The following is a 21,936-nucleotide window of genomic DNA, read 5'->3' on the forward strand; positions in this document are numbered from 1 at the left end:
AGTTGACTGTAGTTAGGCTAAAGTAAAATGTTCAAACTGTGTTGGCCACTTCAGAGTTTCTCATATCTACATATAGGCAGTAGACCCAAGATCTGTGAGCAGGTATTTTTTTTTATCTTAGATGTTGTCTAAGTATGTTGCATTTAATGATTGATCAGTTACAGAAGAATAGAAAGCATTTTCTGATCCTACTAGTCTACTTAAAACACTCTCCAGCTGCAAACCTTGAAGTCCTTAAAAATATCATTCAACACTTCAAACAAAAAATATAACCATTGTTTTGAATATAGTCTGAGCTGCTTTTGGCATGAGTTTTACCCCAGGGAACTCCGATAAATATAACCCATGCAACCTTTGCTCTATATGGCTGTATTGCAGCATGTCACATTCAAAACTGCGGGAAGAGGTTATATATCTTCAGCATCTTTGTGAATGAGTAAAATTGCATAAAACCACATTTTTTCAAAATGAAATAAAAATTCTTCATAATAGTTGACAGTTTGATTAACAAGATATGTGTACACAACTTGTCTTTCCCAGTCCCCTATTTATATTTATCTGCCCAACTCTGACTCTCCACTCCAGCGTGCATACCCCTCTGCTTCCCTCCTTCATTTAGTGTACATCTCCTTTCCCACCCCAGTGTCCATGCCTAACTGCCTTCACTTCCCAGTGTCCATACCCCTCTGTCTCCCTCAATGTCCATACCCCTCTGCCTTCCTCCCTCCTCCCCATTGTCCATACACCTTTGCCTCCCCCATATACCCCTGTGCCCCTCCTCCTTTCATTGTCCATCTCCCTCCTCACATCAGTATCCATACCCATCTGTTTCCTTATACCTTTGCCTTCTTCCCAACCTCATTGTCCATACACCTCTGCTTACCCGGTGTCTATGCAGAAAGCGTGAAGTAATGTATGCAACATCAGGGCACGACTGTTGAAGACCACACGCTGACGTCCCAAGTTACCTAACGCTTCCTGCTGCCTGCACAAGAAGGAATGGTAGGCACAGAGGAGCAGGGCCAATGTAGCTCGTATCGACTGTTCCCCCTGATGTCAGCCCTTGCACAGCTTTACAGATACGAAGGCCTTGTAAATTAAGCAGCCTATAAAACACATGCAAAACTTTTAATGAGTGGCTTTTTTTTAAATTTCTTTGTGTCTGGATGTTAGTGGCATTATATTTAATGTGCTACTATTGCTAGAACAGTATAATTGGGACAGATGTTAAAATTTCCCTGGACATACATACATGTAAGACTTGGCAAAAACCTCCTAACGGTCAAGATGATGAAAGAAATACACTTTTGTTTTAGGGGGTGTAGTTATAGAGGCAGCTAGTGGGCAGGAGTTCACCAAGACTTTCTGTATGCCTTTGAGACTTGTTTATAGTAATTTACATAATTGATATTTAGTAGAATATAAAGTTATGTTATTTGCATAATTTAATTTACAAAACAAGCTATTTGAGTACCAAAAAAGGATTAATCCTCTTCAACATGGACATTTGAGAGGGGGGGGTACATTGACAAGCTATGTATCATCCCTTTTCTGATCTTTTATCCAGTTCAAGTCAGTGGGATTTTCTTGCTTCACTTGATCATGGGACATGTACTACAGCCACATCTGGATATTTACATTCTGGCTAGCCCTTGGCAACTGCTTTTTCCAGTCATTATTTTTTACAAAAATCCCATTACCATGTGGTCACAATTAGAGATAATCTTCCTTATTCCCTTTGGGCCTATGATAGGCCTATTCGGTTTAGTGGAAAATAACTTGCATCACATAGCTGAATTAGCATATTGTCAAAATATAGAAATTATAAAAACTCATCAACACATTTGTTATGAATTGGACTTCTAATGGCAGCATTTTATTGTAATTTATTTATTACCGTCCCTTTTGAGTAGATATTTTTGTTGGGTCATTTAAGGGACTTTAAGTGAAGATTTAGTGAGGTCCTCCCAAATTTCACTTTCTTTTCTCAGAAACTCCCTCTGAGACCTCTCAATCCTGATGGAAAGTATATGTCAATACTAACTTGATAAATAGCCAACTTGTCCAAACATGGTGAGAAATCTCACTGGGAACTTCTGCACCTTGGACCCTGGTATGTTTAATCCCATTAGCCTCTTGGTTAAATATTAGCAACTGAGATCTGCTGAGTTTCGAACTGAGGTAAAGAATTGAGTTTCCATTAAAAGATGATTGACAGGTGATGCATCTTCCCTGTATTACCAAATGCATCTTCCCTGTATTATCAAATGCTACAGAGTTTTCTGTTTTGGCCATTGATCTCACTTATAATGGATAATAAACACAAAACATAAAAGTAATATATGCACAGCTTTCTTTAGTTTAATAATACATGAAGAGATTTATATGGTATATTTTATTTGGTTTCTGTTAGGTCTGTGTCTGTCTCCTGCCAACAATCAACATCTGTGTTGTTTTTGTAGAGCATTTTTAATTTTTGCCTGACATCTGTTGTGTTCCCAAACTAACAATTAATTTCTCATTTATTATAGGTTGCCATAAAATCTATTCGCAAGGACAAAATAAGAGATGAGCAAGACATGGTTCACATCAGACGAGAGATTGAGATTATGTCGTCACTCAGCCACCCGCATATAATAAGCATATATGAAGGTAGTTTTCCTTCTTTCTTTACATGTGTAGAAATTAAGTGGATGAAAGCTTTGTGTGGTCCACTGTTTATTCATATGCTTGAAACTCTGCCAACATACTATATTTGCGTGGGATGCAACACCATGCAACAAATAAAAATGTTTGTTCTCATTATTTGTATCCAGACAGCTTTAAACTCCATAACCTTTATAAAACACCAGAGACGTAAAACACATGAAAATTCATTTAGTTGTGTATAGGCAATCTTTATTTTGGTCCTCTAGTGGTTAGTATTGGCTTGTAATCATCTCTGGTGGGTATTTGCAGTGCTCTATTTGCTGTCTGTATAAAACATGTGTGAAAAAGTTAAATTAAATGGTTCATTGAACTGAGTGAGGTTGAACAAGGACACATTAGGGGCTAATTTACACCTAGTATTTTAAAGTCCATTGACAATGGCAACAAGACATTGGTCTACCTATATAGACCAACTTTTGCTATATAGACCAGTTTTACAATTTCGGTTTAGAACTAAGCCCAAATAGATATCCTAGTCTGAAACGTTTGCAATGTTTGCAAGATCAACATGCATTGTCTAACCTTGTCCAGATTACTTTTGCCCTCACCAAACAGGACTACAAAGTACGGTCACATGGAAGCTTAGTTAAATCATGTACCTTCCAAGACCATGAAAAAATCTCCTTTTCTGAACATTGATGCCACCTAAATATTAATTACATAATAGGACCTGGTCAAAATGAACATGTGCTTTGCTGGGACCGGGAGGTTTAACAACTGTTTATCAACTGTTCACAAATATCATAAGGTGCTTTAGTGGTGCATTAAGGCTACTGTGATCTGCCTTAGCCTAGCCCAGTAAAAAAAAAAGCAACGTCCACCATGTCCACTATTAAGAAGAAGAAAAAAGTACATTTCAAAAACTAAAAATATGCCCCAAATTAGTGTTTCTCCTTTAAAAGGACATTACATTGCTGGCGCAAATAGTCTGGTTTTGTTTGTGGAAGATTACAAAGCTCTATCAATTAGAGAAAATAGCAATAACAATAGACCTAACTGTCCCAAACCATTAGGATAGTAGAACAGCCAAGAAATAAAAAGACTGTGCCAGATGGGAAAGTGAAAAGAGTCAGTTGAAGCACAAGAATGATCATTCAGAGGGTTCCATTTAGCTTATGTGAGGCTACCCCCTACCCATATAGAACAGCATCAGCCAAATGTATCTGGAAGTGTGACACATTGGGGATTGTATCAGAGGGGGCCAAGTTTTTACAAAGGGCAAAAGACTAAGGATAAACAATCTCTGACATTCCAGCCGATCTAACTGTAGTCCTCAACATGCTCAGACAGCCTCATGATGAGAAATATAGTCAGCAGCAGCTGGAATCCCTAAAGTTGCCTTTCCCTGGAAGGGAATTGTGTCAGTGTGAAACTATAGAAGAATGTTTGGGTAGAAATAAAAATAAAAGAACCATGCAAGCTACTCAGCCTTCACAATCCTCTCTTGGAAAGTGATGATTGAAGCACACACCCAAGTTCTTGGGTAAATGTTGCCAAGTGCACCTAGCCAAAGAGAAACACCTAACGGGGATTTCCTTTCACTCTGGAGGAAAACCAGAATCTGCTGAAATATACTTCAGAAATATCTGAAGCAGATTCTTTTAGACTCACGTAAAAGATATCCTCTGTGAGCTACATTGTACTTTTGCAAAAACTGTCAAAATGCAATCAAGAACTTTTGGCAAAGGGGGGCTTCTCTCAACAGACATAATAAATGCATGCTTTTCTTCTAGCTAAAGCTATGTAGGTAGTATTACAATTGTTTGTAGAAACAAGATTCCATAAAGTACTATCTTTTTACTGGCATGTGTATGTGATAATTGGTAGTTTGTTTGAATTATCTCCATAATATATGGCACACAGTTGATTTTAAAGTTCTCACATGTACAATGACATATTCAAAGACAATAAGATAAATATGGTGAGAGGGAGGTCCTTCAACACAGCTTGTAGGGAGCCCAACACTTTCCATTATCTCTCAGCCCTTTCCAATGATCTATTAAATAGCCTGACCACTTCCCACTTTTTCAAGGGCACATAAAGGCCGTTTCAAGGTCGCTCTATTAGTTGGTTCCATATGCCATTTTGGTTCCCACGGAGTCTTATGCGTTTTAAATGCTAAAAATAATTCCCTGTTACTACAACTGATATTAAGTTCCCTTAATAAATTTAATAGGTGACATTTTTTCTTGATAAAAAACCTGAAATCAGAGATTTCTAGTTAGGGCTGTAAACTTTTATATTTGCTACAAAACTAAAACTACGCCTAAAAGAAAGAAAAGATTAGTTTTGCATTAACCTTTTGGCCTTTCTGGTTAAAAGTGATTAACCTTAAGATGTGTCATCTCAGACCAAACTTAAGGCCTTAAGTTTTTAAGGCTTAGTAAGTCCACCGGGTTTTGAGCAGGCTTATAGCTTAATGATACTTTTTTTGTAACCCAATCAAAGTGAATTTATTTTCAGGAGTAACTGAAAGACGTAGACCTTAATTCTTCGTCGAGAGAAATTCCATCCTCTCAGCAGGACAGAAACTGGCACTCCACAAAGTACAGCTGGGAGGGAAATACTGTTGAAGTGACTTAAAACATCTTGAATAGTAGTGTACAGTTAAAGCTGACCTCGCCAGAATCCTTCGTTCTGAATGTCAGAGTATAAATTTAATCACTGAAGGAAAGTGCTTCTTTCATGAAAATCCTCAGACCAACATGTCAAGTTTGCGAAAACAGAGGCCAATTTATTCCCTGGGTTCTTGAGTCTGAGCTGAACAGCATTTATATCTAATGTCGCTATGGAATTTATTTTTAGACCATAGTCAGGTTTGTTTTATTTATTTTGCTCACCTTTTTAAAACCCTTTGTACCGTTTGTAAGCTCATATGAACTTTTAACTTTTAAATGGCTTTTTAATCATTTTAAGATGGGCTCTAGGTACGCTGTGGAAAATTCTACCGGCTTTAATAAATAAGCAGGCTTATAATTTCACTGTTGATATGATGCACATTAATATTTTGTTTTGGTTAAGTTTCACTGTCTGGAATGTTTTAAGGTAGCTTTGTTGAAAAACCGTTTGCAAGGCATGTCTTAACACAGTGAAAGATACAGAGTACTTGGCTCCATTATCAGGGCAGTAGGCTAAACATAACATATTTTTTTGTAACTTTATTAACCCTTCTTTTCATTAAATCACATCTTGTGTTTCCTAGATGTCACAGTGGTTTAATTCCCCTATTATAGTCCTTGTTAACAATCCAGCCAATAGGAGATTGGGAATTGGTCTTGCTATGGCACTAGTATGACACCATTTATACAGACTAAAGAGTGTATTCTAGGATTAAACAACACCAACAACATGTGGTAATGGATCACCAAACTTTTAAAAGCATTTTGGATGTGTCGCCAAACCTTATATTTTTTTAAATAATTTATAAACATTCTTACCACAACATAAAGGCTGTTTGCATGTCACACCGGGTCAACCTACATTTGAACAACATTACCATCCTTCATTGCAACATTCTTCATTTTCATACCCCCAACTCACATTATAATGAATAAATGTAAAAGAAACCCCTACAATGTTGAGTAGTTATGAAGAACTTAGAGCTTACATCAGGTAATAGAAAGTAATGGGCCATTAAGCAGTATTTGATAGCGAAATGCCTGTAAAAATAATACCACAACTCATGTTTCAGGTGATGTCATTTTTTTCATCATAGAACTTGGTCTGTTTTAATAAAACACAATGACTATGCAAGTATGCAGCAAAAAAAACTTGATTTTTAAGTTTCTTGTGGCCTTTTGGTTATAAAAAGTACTGGTTTTACAAATTATGAGGGCTATAGTATATTCCCAAAGAGTATACTGGAATGAGGTGACCCTACTTGGGGAAAGAAATTAAATAGAAAAAAATGAAAGAAAAGAGAGGCTTTTCACTGAGAACAAAGATGAATAATTCTGGCATCATTTTACCTTTCAATTAGACCATGTTTCTAATTAATTTCCTGTCTAGCTGAGCTGTGACGTCAAGTGATACTTCTGTCGTTCACTTTTTCGATAGCACAGCATTCGGAACGGAATTCTTGTCATCAAGCGGTTGGCAGACAGTCAAGAACAAAATGATTTTGTTTCCACTGTTAAATTCTATTGACCTTTAATTTCCTCAATGAAATTATTCACACCTACATAACTAATTTTCAGACTAACACGTTTGTCTTGAATGTTTTTTGATTACAGATAAGCTTTAACTGATATAAGGCTTGGAACAAAATGTTATGTACTTTTGGCTGCACAGGATGCCTGTCTATTCAGTTAGTCCCTGTTCTAGAATGGATCTTACCCCTTCTATGAGCTGTTCATAGGGTCTCCACACAGCTTTTCAAATATTGGCTTTGGATTTTCGGCAAATAGTGGTGAACACTGACCTTTTGTCCTATAGGTAGGCATATTTACTCCCCACTATTATACTATATAAAATTGATTGTGTGATATCCATAGACTTTTCATAGTCCAAACTTGGACTACCAAATAAAAGCCACAAACCAAATTTTGCATTATGCATATAGAGGAATATGTTATTTTTATATGTATAAACCAAAGGGAAATGTACATTTCTGCAATTGGATATGCCCCTTTTTGATGATGAGAAGATTATGGAGTTTTGTGAATCTGTAAGCTAAAATGGATGATAAACTATATCAGTCCATAACCCCCCCTCAATCAGCTGTTAAATCAGACAAGAGAAAGAACAAAAAGCCTAAATGAACCCATATGTTGGACACATTTGATTATTGGTAGGTATCCCAATCTATCCAGAAATATGGAGCTATGCAACATTTTTGAAACATTTGATATAACTTCTAACCTTTTTTAAGAAGTATGATAAGTGCAGCTGAAGGGGGGGTGGTATGGTCCTATGGATTTAATGCCAGATTTATTTGATTGTTGACAAATCGGAAAATGTTCCACCATGGTTTGTTTTTAAAAGATATTGGTAAAACAAAAATACCTCACATGACCTATCTTGTACCAGTTGTTATACTAAGCAATTTGTGTCCCTTTAGATGAGAATGTTGAAGGTCTCTAAATATACAGACAAGTTAGTACAATATACGGTATATGCAGTATAAAATGTAGATGTGTATTTCAAACAAAATCTCATTTATGTAGTGGCAGCTGCTGATACATTTTCTGTTCTATCATAATCCCTACAAAGTAATTGATCATTTTGTGGCTTTATAGGTTGGGTGGAGATTATAAGGCAGTATTCCTAAAATGAAACACGCACTGGCTTGTTCTTTTGATTGGCTGACCTTTGGTAAAGAAGCACTTAAACTACTGTGGAAAGGTAGTTATGTCTGCGGTTGAAGTGAACTAATAAAAATACCATTGCTTGGAAAGACACCAGGTGGAAGGAATGTCAACACACTGAATGTGATTTAGATGATGTCTCAGGCACAGAGAAAAAGCACAAGGAGCCTTCCATCTGATCAAACGCAAGAAGTTAGAATGCCCCTTAAGATCAACAAAAGAAATCTTTTGCCTTGGGGTCATAAGTAAATTAAAGAATCAGCTCTGAAGTAGATATTTTATTGTCAAATACAGAAGGCAAGTGCTTATTACACTCTGAACAAACTTTGGTTGATAATTTTTCATGATACAGAAATGTCAATAAAAATTCTTTATTCTTTTTTCTGAAGGGATCAGTTTAAACTCTGGTGCTTTGACATTTTATGTTCATATTTGTTTGAAAAAACCCAACAAGGGCACAATTATGGCATGCCATTTTTAAATGGCATGCCATAATTGTAGCAGGATTTGGGGTGGTAGCAGGATTTGGGGTGGAATGTTTTTAGTATTTGCTCCATAACCACAAATTACTATCACAAGCCTTACCTGGGGCACAGTTATCTGGATATGGACACTTTGTCTCTGCCATTTTCTGCCTTCCTGTACCCAATATACTGTAGGAGAAGAAACCCCGCTGCTGGTAAGCAGTGCTGTTGGAGCAGGTTGAAGTGCCATTTAATTGCATTCGAGAATGCATGCGTATAATAATAATAAGAGGGCTTATAAAAGTAGGAGAGATACCAACACAGACCACACATCTCCTGCTTTTTGTCGGCAGTATAAGCAATCTTTACTTTCATTCGGTTCAGTCTTAATTAAATGTCAATCTTGAAATTGTGTCTTACACTAAGCATTTTCATATCTTTGCCTTATGTTTCTGTTTTGCTCTCAGTTGATATTATATTACATTATATTCTAGTCTAAATATTCTTTGTATTGTTAAGGCCAGGCCATATGTTTTGATTTATTGCTAGTGTTCTTTATATCTGGCCTCCGTGAAAGTATCATATGATGAACATATTCTTTTTTTTTTTTTTTTACATTTCACTAACCTAAAGTACCTAATGTACAAATAAATTAAGGTTGTTTGGTTGTCTCAGAGTGCATAAAAATCCTTAGAGGAACTATAATCTTTATCTTTATAAAATGGACAAGACTAGTTATAAAAGGAAATGGGAAAGGTGGGCGCACATACCTGGGAACTTCTTAGCCGTGGCTTCCCTTGCGGGAGCCTTCCCTTGCAGGACGCGGCCAAGACTGCCCACTGAAGTCAGCGGGTGGTCCCGCTGACGTCGGAGGGCGGTCCCGCTGATGTCAGAGGGCAGTACCGTTGACGTCGGAGGGCGGTCCTGCTGACCCCGCTCCCGCGACCCAGAGGATTCGGGTCTTGACCCAGAGAACTGGAGAATCGGTGCTTCATCTGGAGGTCTCCGGGTCAAACCAGGAGAGTTCCCAGGGTCAAACCCGGAGAGTTCCCAGGTATGCGCACATGGAACAGTATTTCTTCATACAAGTTGGTTGAAGACTGTTTATAAAAATATGCTTAAGCCATTTAAAAAGTACCCAACACAATTACAATTTTAGGTTAAAAATTCCTGCAAAAAGATAAAGTTTGGAATATATGAAAAATAGTATTTTGTATTATTCTGTTCACAAAAAATAATTGTTACACATGAGCTTTATTTGTCAATGTAGCACCATACAACCTTGGTATTGTATTACACCACTGAACTTTCCATTTGGATATATAAACCAGCACGCTGTAAAATTATGATGCTTCCTTATTCATAAATATTTTACCATAAAATATACTACTGGCAAATTGCTCTTCTGGATGTGATCTTATAATTGCTACTATACTTATAATACATCCTTTCTGGACACTATTATTAATATTTTATGGTAGATGGTAAGGTAGATGTTTTGTCCTAATAATAATCTGCGAAGCATACCATTGTAATTCCATATGTTTTGGAATATGACCACCTTCTTTACATAGGAAAACCAAAGTTTTTTGTTGGACCTTAACCAGTGACAAAGAAAATCAAAACACTAGTGTAGCCTGGGAAAGTCATTATCTCAACTACCTTAAAAAAATGTATATGTGTATCATTCTCTCATTTGGAGAATGTTATGTATCAAGTAATCCATCCAGAGACAGTTCTAGTTTCAGAAGTCTCTGTTCAACAAGGATTACGCAAATGGGAATTACTGACAGGAGAGTACAGACAGGCCTTTAGGGCAAAGAACATTCGATGTTATCATCCTTAAGCTTCCTTTCTCTTCTTATCAAATCTGCTTGGCTGGTAGCACTAGGGCGGGAGTATAAAAGGGGATTTTGGCACATAGGGTAAGATAAATAGTAAGGAGACAGGAAGGGAAAGGGGTTTTGTGTTAAATACATACTTGTATTTTAGTGAAGGTTGTAAGTGCTGTTTTAGCAATCTACTAAGTTTTATACCAATACTCTATGAAGGACAAAGTTTGGCTCTTCTGCGAACTCAAGGTCTATACAATTACCGTATTTGTAAAACTTACGATCTCACGATATAGTGTGATATTCTCAACTGTTGTTTCTAGCAGATGTTGCAATTTTTGTTAAACAGTAGAGTGTATTTGTGAGATTTTTTATGTCAAGAAATGTTTGCTCTTCACACACATACATTTGTCAGATGAATTTCTCAACCCCACTAGTTAAATGGCAGTCCCGGTTGTTTATAACCTGGATATTTACTACAGAGTAGTAAAATAATCATTTGTGAATCACATATACCTAGGGTAGAAGACCCAAATAATTAGAGTGGGAGCAACATGTTCCTTGGACCAAACCCTGCCTTCATTGGCCTATTCACATACTCAGACATACCTACTTTTCCATACATCCAATCCGTGCCTTTAGAACAGACAGTCACTCTTTGGGACCCACATACCTCTGTCCTTCTTAAACCCCTTAAAGGCAAAATAACAATAAAACAATAAATAAAAAAAATAATTTTAACTTGCCGTATGTGTGTATTTACAGTCATATGTATTATAGATTCTGTTTCTCGTATATGCAGTATGCTTGTTATTGGATCAAATTATGTTTTTTCTTTACAGTGTTTGAAAATAAAGATAAAATTGTCATCATCATGGAATATGCAAGCAAAGGCGAGCTATACGATTATATTAGTGAGAGGCGAAGACTAAGTGAAAGAGAAACTCGTCATTTTTTTCGTCAGATTGTCTCTGCAGTACACTACTGCCATAAGGTGAGAAAAATTACACAGACGGGCCTTCCATGTATGCTTTACAACTTCTGGGGAGGGTTTTGCAGGCAAAACTTAACTTCTTTATATAGGGATGTCTTCATAAAACATGGGTCTGGCTTATCATCTGATGATGTGATGAAAACATTCTATTGCTAATTCAACAATTCAGCTTGCAGTGTCCCTGATTATTACAATGACTTGACAGTGCCAGTGATAAGGCAGCTTTCTGTTCTCTCCCACAAGTCAAAGAATCCCTCACAATATAATCTATATTGCAGATTATGTATTTTTATATATTGAATGCATGCTATTTTTTGACTGAAAGTTTGCCTACTCCCCAGTTTTAAACTCAAATTGGAGCCCATTTTTTTTGGATGGACTCCTGTACATTTTACTTCATGCAAATCAGTGGCCTCCGTATATGTGATAATATGGTTAAGATGTATATAAATAATAGCTAATATTGATAAAATGGATATTATTCCATACATAGTACATAAGTAAAATGGACGGTTAACCCATTTAGCATCAGATGAATGGATCGTACATTACATGTCATGTACTATTCACTTTTTTTGGCTCTTCAATGGTTAAAGCACTGCTTTCTCTCTTGCAGCCAAATGTAAATTTATGAAGACAGGAGCACTAGCTGATAAGTAGGCTGAGTGTATTTTTAGTGCCTCTCCAGCCACAGCAACCATTTAAAATATCACAGGAAGAAAAAAATCACTTAATGTTTTCATTCAGCAAATATTTGCACAGATAAGAGGCCTGTTAGATACTGCTGACCTTCTTAAGACAAGCATCAGAATCATCATCTGGAAAGGTTTGCAGGTTTTAAGGCATAGCCATAAGATAAACCATACTTTTTATTTAAGGGGAAGGGCTGTAGCTAAAAGCCTACTTGAAGGAGAAATGAACTTTCAGCATAAAAAAAAACTTTATCATTCACCTGTAACTTAGGTTTCAAAGTTAACCTCATGGAAGCTGGGATCTATGTCCCGACAGTGACAGTATCTAATCAATCTCCAGTCTTTGGGGCTCTATCCCTTCTTAGATAGGCTACCAGAACTAATCAACAGTAATCAGCAACAATGTATTTGGGTTAGATGACTCAGAGAAAATAGGAAGTCATACTTCTAAGTGTCCCGTTTTAAGTTGGACAGTCTGATTTTTTTGGCACTGTCCCACCAAGCCATTTTGCAGTGGGTGGTCATGGGCCAGCTGAGGACATCAGATAATCTCCTTATCCACTGACTGAACTGTGGAAATGATTAAGATGCTCACACCCTGCTTCCTGCCTAGAAGAGTAGGAAATCTAGGCAATGATGGCGCTATATAAAACAATAAATAATAATAATAACCAACCCCAAGAAGTTCCCAGCTGTGACTATCTAGGAAGGGGCACCCAACTGCTGGGGTCTTCTCATGTGTACTGTTTTCCACTGACATCAATGTGTAATTCAATAACACATTTGGTCTCTTATTAATCCATTGGTCTGAGCTGTGCTGTTAGTAAACATAAACAGAAGCTGCCATAATCAGCCTGCTGGATCTTATGAGCATTGATTGATTTAATTGGGGTAGTATAGTTTATTAACTGTTTGTGAATGTACCGCCATATATTTTAAATTGGAACTTGATTTGTTGTCCTCTTTTGTATGTCATGCCAGAGTAGATTTAAATAATGTAACTCTTATTTGAATCTCAAAGAACTTAGCTGCTGGTTCTTTAGTTAAATATTTTTTTTTTTGTTAAAAATTCCTTGGCAGTAGTAAAATGACCAGATTCAAATATAGTACACTGCTGACATTTGTTTCTAAAATTAAATTTCTTAGGATGTGCTGTAAGTGGAACAAGCATACCTTTCCTAGTACTTGCCATTGCTTACACGCAAACAGTTTACACTGCCGTTTCTCTAATAATCTTCTCATATTCCCACAAGATTTCCTCCTACGTTCTTGTTTTAAGACTAAACATTCCTGGATACTTCTCTGCTACACAGAAAAAGACCGGAGCGTTGATAAACTTGATACAATGCAATAGTGCATTTTTTTCTCATAATCAAAGCATATCTTTCTGAAATGTTTATTACAAGCCAAAGAAGCACCCCAAATGGAATTTCACTTCTACTTGCAGCTCTTGGCACTAAAGATATTTTTTTCCCCGCAACAGATTATATTACTTAGTACACTCTAAGCAGAAGAGGGGAGTTGAAAGAGGTACCAAAAGAATCCCTGTTGTTTCATATACTTTGTAGGAGGATGAATTCCATTCATGTTTGTGTCAACCACATAGCAAGTGACTAATAGCCTGTTGCTAGACTTTAGGTTGGTAATGGTATAGCTGAATTAATCCAAGTGGTTATTGTGTATTTTCTCTGAAATTGTTTCTTTAATAAATTTGTGTTTTCGTCTAGAATGGGGTTGTTCACAGAGACCTGAAGCTGGAAAACATTCTTCTGGATGAAAATGGCAACATTAAGGTATGGCTGCGTTCATTTTTATCGGCTGCTGTAATATTAGTGGCATAAAGAAGGGTTTCTATGGAAATGTAAATGGGCAATAAGAATTGAAAGTGAAAACAGTTAATGTTTATGTATTGTGTAACTGTGCCTCCATAAGAAGTGATGAAATCAGTGGAAGAACAAAAGTAAACTACTGTTTTATGAGAGTGAGTGCATGAGAATCGCAAGGAACGTGGCTTAAATAGGTAACAGAGGAGATCACCTTTTGAGCACCCTCAAACACGTATCTTATTAAAAAGGGATGTATGGTTGGTTCAGAATTAGGTATTTTTTCTTCATTTTATTGGGCAATCAATGACTACTACGTATATTTGAATTAACGCACAAAATGTATCCAAAGTACAGTATATCCTCACATAAAACAAGAAAACAAATGATAGTTTTTATTTCGATACTGTTTACTATATAAAATTAGTATTTTCAGTAGAACTGAGGGAAATGGGTCTTCCCTTTCAATCAATGTTTTGAGTACATTTTGTGCAACAGGAAGTAGAAATTGCAAAAGGAAATTGTTTCCTCATCCTGCTGAAAGGTGGTACTTGGAATTTAAAATATTGGCATTACTAAGGAATAGAACACATTTTGTGTAGTTATATTTGAAATTGGTATAAATTAGTATTCCTTTTGGAATAAAATTAATATTTTAGCAATTTTTCCATTTTATGAAAACCAGAGTTCTCAATAAGCCTAAGGCTCTCTGAAGATACCTCCACATGCATTACTATTATTATTATTGTTTTTATTACTTAACACCTACATATACTCTTTAACGTTAGTGAACATTTTATGAAAATGCTACTGCAGTACTTTCTAGCATCATTATTTTTTTGTTTCAGTGAACACGGAAGTACACTTTTAATAAGTATATATATCCATCATAGAAATGACGTCTTTTTTTCCCTTTTCCCCTCTCTTTGCTTACTCTCTTACTTACTTTCCTCTCTCCCGCCTCTTTCTTTTTTCCATCTTTTTTCTTCTCTCCCTCCTTTCCCTCAGTTTGTTTCTTATCTCCCTCATCTCTCTCTCTCTCTCTCTCTCTCTCTCTCTCTCTCTCTCTCTCTCTCTCTCTCTATATATATATATATATATGTGTAAATATAGGATTTGTGGCTTTAATTCGTTAAGATATATTATTCATACGAAGATAATCAATATATTTACAATATATAATGTCACAGAACAGGACAAGACAGTAGTCTGATGCCCTTTACCCAGAGAATCCTGGATGCCTAAAGCTTCTTTTAGCCATGTTTGGAGATGCATGACCTGAGTAGCCTTTGATTGACCTGAGGGGACCTTAGCACACAGACCTAATGACGAACATTCCCCACTGTTAACTGTTTCAGGAAAAATCTAACTCTAGATTGTACAATACTCAACATTGTTTTCGGAATAAGTGAAGACAATGGCGTTCTTTCAGTGTAAAATAAAAGTCAGTATAAAGAAAGAGTGACTATGTCATTAAACATTCACCAAATTCTTTAAAAACTTTACTAATTGGAATTCTTTGCATTAACCAGCAGTTTTGTCAGTTTTAAGGCTAGTCTCTAGGTTGTACTCTAAACTGCACGAATGCCGGTCATTTCTGTTAAGAAAATAGCTCAAGGTCGAACCAGCCACCGTGAAAGAGCTCTGGGAAACAATTAATTCCAAATAAAATGTAAACATGCATAACGCACTTTGCAACAACCAATCTTAATTGCATTTTTAAGTAACTAAAATCTTTTTTGTTATTGAAAATAATTACTTCACACTTCATTTTTCTATTTCCTTATTGTTTGTCAGCAATAGTTAATATTTATTAAAAATGCACCTCTTAAGCTAGGACTATTTTGGTAAATTGGTTTGATAAACATTGATGAAATATGGCAGATTATGGTGTGCAACTTCATTATGTGTATTAATGCTTTGTTGATTATTCTCTGATCAGTATGTTGTATTATTATTATTTATTGTTTTATGTAGCATCATATTCCGTAGTGCTGTACAATGGGTAGACGGGACATAATCATATGTTCATTTTGCACTTTGTACTGGTTATCCTTTTACAGAGTCCGTTTAAAAGTTTTTAGGACATTTTGATTTTTTAAACCCAGAATGTATGAAATTACGGTATTTCTTTTAAACTCCCTCATTACATTTTCCCCTGTAGTTAAAAGCATTGATGCTTTTCAAGTGCCAAAACCATGAAGTAATCTCCAGTTCTATTAATCTTGTTTGAAGGAGTCTGACAGTTTTAATGGGAAAAACTGATAAGCATCAGTCTTTGAGGATGGGAGTGGACTTTAATATAAATAATGTTTTCCTGAATGGCCATAAGTAAAACATGGCTGCTGAAACTACCAACTTATTCATGAGAAAACAAATATGTCATGTCTCTTAATTCATTTTTTATACATTCCATGCCATTAAGAAAATGTGTTTTGCTGAGGGAAGCATAATGTGCCATTCCAGCCAATATATGGTGAGCAAGACTAAGCAAAGGTCAAGGAGATACATAGAATCATTATTCTTTTGTTCTTGATTGACAGTGCACACTTTTTAAGACTTAAGAGTGACTTCCTGCTAACCATCCAGGGTGAAATGATAAGAATTTGGAATTTGGGTCAATTAAAGGCAATCTGAGCTGGAGAATATAGATATATACAGCAAAGTCTTTTCTTTGCTTTAAACCTGCATTCCTCAGATACAATAAAAGCATGACAAGTAGATGTGTTACTTTTCCTAAATCTTGCCGTACATAAACCCGCATTCACCGGCGGTTCCCTCTCTCCCACTACAGGCAACCTTCAGTGCCCGAAGCAACTGCAGGCAATCTCTCAAGCATCTCTAAATGCTCTAAACTACACATTAAAGCAAACGCTGCATTGCTAATTTGTACATGTTCACAATGTGGAAACTGTAATGCTGAGTGGGACAGCATCAAGGTCACATTGACTGGACCTCAAGTGCTCATTGACTGGACCTTGGCTAAGTCCTGACCAGTGTGACTTACAGTTCCCATTGTGGCATACTTTTTATGAGAATAGAAACCAACCTTTAGTGTATACCATGGGAGCAGTCATGCTGAATTCCCATTTTTTTTAATGATTTTTTCCCCAAAACCACCGTGCTGATGTCACATAGACCCCCTTCCATCTCCCAGCTGCCACCTCAGAGAAGAGGGAGACCCCCTTCCACTCTGCAACAACCGCAGCAGCCACTGTGAGCAAGAGTGAGACCCCTGCCACCTCACAGCAGCTGCCATTGAGTAGGGGAGACCACTGTCCACTAAGTAGGCAACTGCTTTGATGTCTCAGCAGCAGCCACAGTGGAGGAGAGGTAGTTCCTCCTCCTGCGCCCCCTAGTGGTTCCTCAGCTGACATCCTCTACTAATAACGGCCGATAATGTGAGCGCCACACACAGGATGACCGTGCTTTACTGATGTAAGGGAAGGGACGTATCAGGATTTGGCTTTTGGCGCCAAATACAAAAAAAGGTGCCAGATGTTCCATATCCTGTTCAAACTCTCAGATGATCACTGGACTTTGCCCTCTGATGGCCGTGCCTATGTTTCATAGTGCCTATTCCTCAGTGCACATTCTGATACCCTGTGCGGGACAGTTACCACTAATATTTATTAAAACAGATTGGAATAAAATATTATATACTTGATTTAAGCAAATTTTTTTAATGCAAGAAATTGATGATACAGATATCAGTGTGAAAGACAAAGACTGATATTAGTTTTTGGGTTAATATATTTTAACAATATTTCTAATAAAAGCTTTACACTTATATCAAATGTCTCTCCTGCTTTATAGACAATGTATCCCAGCATCCAAGTGATTTTCCACTTTCTAGTTGGCTATTAGTTTAAATCTTTTGACTTTGCTCCAGCTAACAGGTAGTGGGAGGTAGTTTACATGCTTACCAAAAAGTATCCAAACCTCACAAGTGGTAGATTAAAATGGTGTAAAGACACATACATGTTTTAGATTTCATTGTACAGGTTTATGTTATAATTATTTTAATGATGTTTAAACATTATTTAATTTTATAACAGCATCCAATTAATTCCTTTTTTTATTTTCTTTGCAGATAGCAGATTTTGGACTTTCTAATTTATATCAAAAAGATAAATTCCTACAAACATTCTGCGGTAGCCCACTTTATGCTTCTCCAGAAATTGTAAACGGGAGACCATATCGAGGTCCAGAGGTATGTATTTTCTGGAGCTTCTTGTCCTGTAATTACAATTGATTATTATATAAATAAAGTTATCCCATTAATCTTATCTGTGCATGCTTATTCTAAGGAGCATATAGACCTTACAGTGGTGTATTCTGGCCTAGGCCAAGTAGTCCTATTAGGCTATTAGGCTTACATATACGCTGCTGCTGAATGGGCTAATTTCAAGGGAGAGCTTTGAACACTCCAACTCATCCATTTACACTGTGGAGACCCGTGCCTTAAGAGGCAGATGGCCAACAGTAAGCACGGCAACTGTGCAGGGATCAGAGGGGGCCATACCCTGGGTTGAGCCTAGGGCAGAATCCAGGGTAAATACATTACTTTTTGCTTCTATTTCTTTGTGAGGAATACTTACTATAAAAAAAAAGTTTGGCAATATTAACTCATTAACAAGAATTGTTAACAGGAATTGTGCTTCTATACTTTTATGGAACACCGTTTCCACTATCTCCTATTAACTTGCAAGATGAAAAGTTATGTAATGTAGAATAAACCAGGGTTATGGCAAAGTATGAGACTCTTCTTTAAAAGGGGTTGCTTGTGACTCCTCATTTATTTCATGCTCTTACCCTGTTATTCTGTCCTTTAGGTTGACAGCTGGGCCCTTGGTGTTCTTCTCTACACTCTCGTATATGGAACAATGCCTTTTGATGGTTTTGATCACAAAAACCTAATTAGGCAAATAAGCAGTGGAGAATACCGTGAACCAACACAACCATCAGGTAGGAGTATTAACCAGATGACTCTGATATCATTAAAAGCGCTAGTTAATGATACATACATTAATTTAAGTAAAAACGTAACGTGATAAAAATAATTACAAAAAAAGTAAGAGTGAATTTTTCTATTCACCTGAAATGTATTTCTATATGGTAATCATATCTCTTGATGTGATCTAGTTCAAGTGCCTGCCTTTAAAACATAAATCATTTATTGTGTGAGGGGCAAATGAATAGGATTAGTGGAACGGAGAACCAAAGACCCAGAGAGGGTCCATTCGGTCTGAGGTGTGCCATGACCGACGTACCAGGTAGGCCTATAGAGGGCCACTCCGTAAATAGAAAAAAGAAAGAAAGGATAGAGGAGAAAAGAGGAAATAAAAGGAAGGAAATGATAAGGGGGGGCAGGGAGGGCAACGTTAGGAGCTGTAACGTAGCTGTGGAAGGGAGAGGCGTTGGTTAAATAACCATATATACATCATATATACATCAGCCTTCACATTTAGTTAAATTTTGTGCTCATCTCTTTAATCAATTATCCCATTCACATTTTAGCTAGAACAAAATGTTTTTGTTTATTTGGAAAAAAACTAAATACCTTGATTCACATTGTTATCGTGACTGCAATTTTATGATAAAATATTCTGTTAACTTTTTCTTTATAGATGCACGTGGACTAATTCGATGGATGCTTATGGTTAACCCAGAACGTCGAGCAACAATTGAAGATATTGCAAATCATTGGTGGGTTAACTGGAGCTATAAATGTAGCGTATGTGACTGTGATGTCTTAAGGGACTCAGAATCACCTCTGTTTGCCAGATTTATTGATTGGCAACATCGTTCCTCCACCAGACAAGTGGATTCTGAAAGCAAAAGCAAGTGCCTTCCGAAAACATCCGAAGTCTCACTAGAGAGACAGAGGTCATTAAAGAAGTCCAAGAAAGAGAATGACTTTGCCCAAACGCTGGATGGATCTGAAGAAAGTTCATCAAAGATCATTTCAAAGAGACCCAAGAGTATCTTAAAGAAAAGAAGCAATAGCGAACACCGTTCTCATAGTGCAGTATTTATAGATGGTGTTGTTAGTAATGTAACATCTGTACACCCAACAGAAAATGAAAAAGGGCATAATAGTGTATCTACTAACTGTATACAGAACCTTGATGAACCATTAACGCATGGTTCAAAGCAATCTACTCCCATGCCAAAGAAAGGCATTTTGAAAAAGACGCAACAAAGGGAGTCTGGCTATTATTCTTCTCCAGAACGAAGTGAGTCTTCTGAATTACTAGACAACGAAGGGACAGAATGCAGTGATACTCCTCAAATTATCCATGAGCCAAAGAGAACTGTGTCTCATAGTCTCTCATACAGAAAAAAAGGCATCTTAAAGCACAACAGTAAATACTCAAGTGGTAACACAGATTGTTCTGTGGCCAAAACCACCACTTCAGTGGAATCTATGGAAGAAGGGGAAGGATTATCCCAAAGCTATAGTAGACCATCAAGTGTAATTAGTGATGACAGCATCCTTTCAAATGACTCCTTTGAGTTGCTTGAATTAACAGGTGGCAGACCAAACAGACCGAATATCCGTAGCTGTGTCTCCGCTGAAAACATCCTTTACCTTCAGAATTTTGAGGGACTTCAAAAAAGTCCCCGTCCTCAGAACCTAAAACGTTATCGTAACCGATTTGCAGACAGCAGCTTTTCCCTACTTACAGATATGGATGATGTCACTCAGGTGTACAAAAAAGCTTTGGAGATATGCAACAAACTTAACTAAATTTAAGTTACAGAAAGATGAAACCTTTATTGTGAATACTTTGCTGGCAGTGTTAGTGTAGAAACAAACAAGTTGCCTTGTTTTAAATTTACATACCGTGTGTATTTAACTTGTTACAGTAGCTCATAGAAAGAGCCTTGATAGATTACATGACAGCTAAAGCATAGCTATTTCAGTGTTCTTATTTTGATTTTCTCATATGTGAAATTTACATCTCCTAACTTATCCATTGCTAATTTCTTTTGTGCGTCCAATGACTGGAAATAACTTTAGATTTTAATAGTTTTCCATATTAGGTTTTTGTGATGTATCTGGCTATAGACACTTTTGAAATTCTGCAGTACTAAAGGGAGATCATTCATTAAAGAATGATGGATGAAGTGATTAACAGTTCACTGCTATATTTTTTTTACATCGTATCAAATTTAATATTACTATTTAAAGAATCAGGTGTACCAAACTCATAGTGCCAAGTGCATCATTAATATGTTTTCATTTTTACTAAAGCATATCCACAGATTTTTGCCAAGCATAATTTGAGAACCATCGTAGATATGGAAATGAAATAGCTATGGTCCTTGAATAATAGTGTGGACACCTTTTCCCATATAGAACCAATTAAAATAGCAATTTCTTCACTAAAAAACAGAATTTCTACACTTTCACTGTCAGCCAAAGAAAAGACCTGGCATGTTTATGGTGGTAGCATAGGACTTGTGACCAGTTTGTTTATAGTATGTTGGTTAGAACGTTAAATGGCAAGTTGAAAAGGGTATAGGAAGGTTGGAATTCAAAAATGTGTTTTGGAAAAAGGTGGAAAAGGATTTTGGAAGAAGCAAGATCTCAGAAAGTGTATCGTTGGTAATAAGTGAAAAAATTACAGTTTTTTTGTATAAAGTAGAAAGAATGTTCAAGGTATAAATGTAGTTCAATAGAGATATAACCCAGTGCTGACCTGTAATTGCCTTCTTGGTTATTATTTTCAATTACTATTTCAATCAAAATTATGTCTGTTGTGGTTCTGAGGGGAAGAGGCGATAGGCTGACTGGCTCTATCAGATTCTATGAAAAATGAGAACAAAAAGGGTGACTTCTACTATAAAAGTATTTGATGGGTCAACTGGATTGTGTAAACTCATGTATACATGATAGGCCTGGGCAAACAATTTTCAGTTGTAAATTGTGAACCAACCAACAAAAAAATGTTTCTGTGCAAGTAATATGTATGGTTTTATTTGATATTCTGACACACGTTCTGACTTTAACTTAAATTAAATTGGGTGGATTAAACCACACAGGCATTATTTTTCCTCCTTTAATGGTTACATTTTTACCATGCATTTTTATGAACCTGTTATGGTT

At 36.6% G+C, this 21,936-nt stretch overlaps 1 protein-coding gene across 1 annotated transcript in view; it reads left to right on the forward strand.

Annotated features, from left to right (window-relative positions):
* The window catches only part of NUAK1 (NUAK family kinase 1), a 37,773-nt gene extending 17,040 nt beyond the window's left edge, over positions 1-20,733 (forward strand). The window contains exons 2-7 of the mRNA XM_053464502.1: positions 2,532-2,652; positions 11,154-11,305; positions 13,725-13,790; positions 17,914-18,033; positions 18,656-18,788; positions 19,451-20,733. Coding sequence (XP_053320477.1) covers positions 2,532-2,652; positions 11,154-11,305; positions 13,725-13,790; positions 17,914-18,033; positions 18,656-18,788; positions 19,451-20,574 — 1,716 coding nt within the window. The 3' untranslated portion in view covers positions 20,575-20,733. The remainder of the gene's footprint in view (positions 1-2,531; positions 2,653-11,153; positions 11,306-13,724; positions 13,791-17,913; positions 18,034-18,655; positions 18,789-19,450) is intronic.
* The last annotated feature ends 1,203 nt before the right edge of the window (positions 20,734-21,936 follow it).

The sequence above is a fragment of the Spea bombifrons genome, chromosome 4 (genome assembly GCF_027358695.1).
Source record: "Spea bombifrons isolate aSpeBom1 chromosome 4, aSpeBom1.2.pri, whole genome shotgun sequence".
Lineage (NCBI taxonomy): Eukaryota > Metazoa > Chordata > Amphibia > Anura > Pelobatidae > Spea > Spea bombifrons.